Below are 2871 nucleotides of genomic sequence, written 5' to 3'. Positions count from 1 at the left end.
TGTCTGTTCTGCGGAGCTCTGACACACAGCACTGCTGATTGCAACAGTGACATAGGCCGTGAGGAGCGATTAGAGAAACTGAAGAAAGAAAATCGCTGCTTCCGGTGTACCTTACGAGGACATCGTTCGAAAGATTGTCGCCGCCGATTGAAATGCGGAAAATGCAGCGCCAGGCATGCCGTATCGGTATGCGACCCTAACTGGAAGCCGAACAAAAGGGAAGTCACTCCAAATTTGGATGTCAGCAGCTTGCATGCAAGCAGCCGCAATTCCATGACTAGTGAAATTCTGCTACAAACTTGCCGGCTTTGGGCTGTTGGCGAAAGTCGATGCGGCTACATTCGAGGCATTGTGGATGGCGGCAGTCACCGCAGTTTTATTCGTGAGGACATATCAAAATTTCTGGGTCTTAAAGAAAGCGGCCAAACCTCTCTACAGCTGAACACATTCGGGACAGCCACCTCTGCAACTAAAAGATATCGTCTTGTAGAGGCTCGTCTCCGCAGCCAGTACGATGACAAGGAGTATCTAATCGAAGCCATTGAAGTTCCTTTCATCTGCAACGACATAGTCCAAGTGCCTGTTGAGGATGAGTTTGTCAAGATTATAGAGCAGACAGGACGTCCCATAGCTGACAAACTTTTGTTGCCAGGTATGCCAGCGGTGCCAGGTATCGGTCTTCTTATTGGCTCTGAGCACCTGTGGAAGTTCATGACAGGGGAAATTCAACGTTGTCAGCAAAACGCTGACGTGGTTGCCCTAGGCTCAGTTTTCGGTTGGATGTTTCAAGGCCCAGTATCAGTGCATACCTCAGTTGACACTTCATCCAACATCTGTGTTCTGAGGGTAAGCACGGCGCTTAACACTACCGAAAACATAGTAAAAGGCTTCTGGGACTTGGAAAGCCTCGGCATCATAGATCATAAAGGAGGACCTGATGAGGAAACAGAAGCGACCATTCACCAACTTGAAAGAAACATCACTATGCAGAACGGCCGTTACGAAGTCGCCCTTCCTGTGACAGAGAACAGCGGACAACTGTCAGATAACCGATCCCAAGCTCAGAAGCGATTCAAGAGCCTCGGAAAAAGAATTCAGCGTATTCCGGAATTCGGAGCCGAGTACGAGGCTACTATTCAAAGCTACATACAGATGGGCTACGCCGAACGGGTGACCACTGACGAAGAACCCACCTCGCACGTTTACTACATGCCTCACCACGCAGTTATGCGCAGCGACTCAACAACCACAAAGATGCGTATTGTGTTTGATGCATCCTCACATGAGCAAGGTGCTTCTTCCCTGAATGAACATCTAGAGAAAGGGCCTTGTCTTCTCACAGATCTGGTCAAAATACTAATCCGTTTTCGACTGTATCAGATCGCTTTGACAGCAGACATTGAGAAGGCATTTTTACAAATCAGTGTCAGAGAGGAAGACAGAGACGCTTTACGTTTTCTTTGGTTGAAAGGCCTGCCTTCAAATGCTGAACCGGACCCTGAAATCGAAGAGTGGTGTATGAAACGTGTGCCGTTTGGCACCAAAGCTAGCCCATTCTTGCTTAATACCACGCTGCAACACCACTTCGAGGCTGCTGAAGCCTCTAGCCAAAAAACAGCTGCGCTTCTGGCGGAATCTTTCTACGTCGATGACCTGTTGGTTGGAGCTGACACGGAAGACGAGGCGGAGGAGATTTTCTCTCAAGCCAATGATATTCTTCAGGCTTGCGGAATGAGTTTGCGAAAGTGGTCTTCCAGCTCCAAGCGCTTGCAAGACCTATTCGCAGCGCAGGAAAGTCGGAAAGACTCAAACGAAACTGTGACGATTCTTGGCCTTATCTGGAATATTGAAAGCGACACAATTACCGTGGCCACAAAGTCACTTTCAACCATTTTGGACAGTCAGCACCGCTGCAAAAGACGCATTCTGCAGACAATCGCCAGAATATTTGATCCTCTTGGAATGCTAGTGCCATTTACAATACAAGCCAAGACACTCTTTCAAGAATTATGGCAGCGGAACATTGATTGGGACGATCCACTGCCTCCTGACATTGCCAAGAAGTGGGAAGGCTGGGTGTCAGAGCTAGTGGACCTTTCTTCACTGACAGTGCCACGATGTGTTGCTCCGGTCCTTAAACCACAGTGTTATACAGTTGCATGTCTTCTGCGATGCCAGCCAGCGAGCGTACGAGACCTGCGCCTACCTACGAATAGATGGCCACATTAGAGCCTGCGTCGTGAAGCTGCCCAACGGAACCACACTGCGACGGCCGGTTCAGCTTCTCTACCCCCTCGAGTTGTGTGTTTAGTACTACCCTAGGGATCCCACAGCTGTGGCCCGGGAGGTTGTTGTGTTTTCTTCTCTTCGGGGATGGAAGTTTGAGCGTGTAAAGTTATTTACAGTTGTGCATTCCTCTCTCCTGTGTTGTGTGCGAGGCGTGTTGCCGCATCCTGTGCGTGGCGCGGCGCGGGAGCCGAGCAGGAGTAAGACGATGCTTCCCCACCGACCCCTCTGCTGCTGTACCGCGTGATCTGGCGCCTGGGAGCTCAAGGTCGAGACATGCGGGGGACCGCGCCCCGGCGCCGGGAAAGAGACTCGCCTGCAGATCATGTTCTCGCTGTTTTGTGAACTGACAGAAAGCATGAACTGACACAAAGCAGACGCGTGTGTGCGGCGCCCCCTTCGGCGCCGAGGGAGAGGGGCTCCCCTGCGGGTCAGTCGGTCGGACACTTTGCTTAGGGAACTGAAAGAAAGAAGTCGTGCGTGTGTTTTTTCCTCTTGTTTAACCTCTCCGTATAATGTAAAGCTCAATACAGTTTTTGTCGTTTGTTCTCATGAAAGTTTCACCGTGTCGTCATTGACTGTCAA

General features: G+C 50.4%; 1 protein-coding gene across 1 annotated transcript; it reads left to right on the top strand.

The window, feature by feature from the left end:
- Positions 1–273: 273 nt before the first annotated feature.
- LOC146200909 (uncharacterized) lies at positions 274–2311 on the top strand. Its single transcript, XM_084592473.1, has 2 exons — positions 274–2063; positions 2179–2311. The coding sequence occupies exons 1-2, from the start codon at positions 274–276 to the stop codon at positions 2309–2311; spliced, it is 1923 nt and encodes a 640-aa protein (XP_084448599.1).
- The last annotated feature ends 560 nt before the right edge of the window (positions 2312–2871 follow it).

The sequence above is a fragment of the Amblyomma maculatum genome, chromosome 2, assembly GCF_055883805.1.
Source record: "Amblyomma maculatum isolate TAMU_Amacu chromosome 2, ASM5588380v1, whole genome shotgun sequence".
Classification (NCBI taxonomy): Eukaryota; Metazoa; Arthropoda; class Arachnida; order Ixodida; family Ixodidae; genus Amblyomma; species Amblyomma maculatum.
This window is presented reverse-complemented; position numbering and strand designations above follow the sequence as displayed.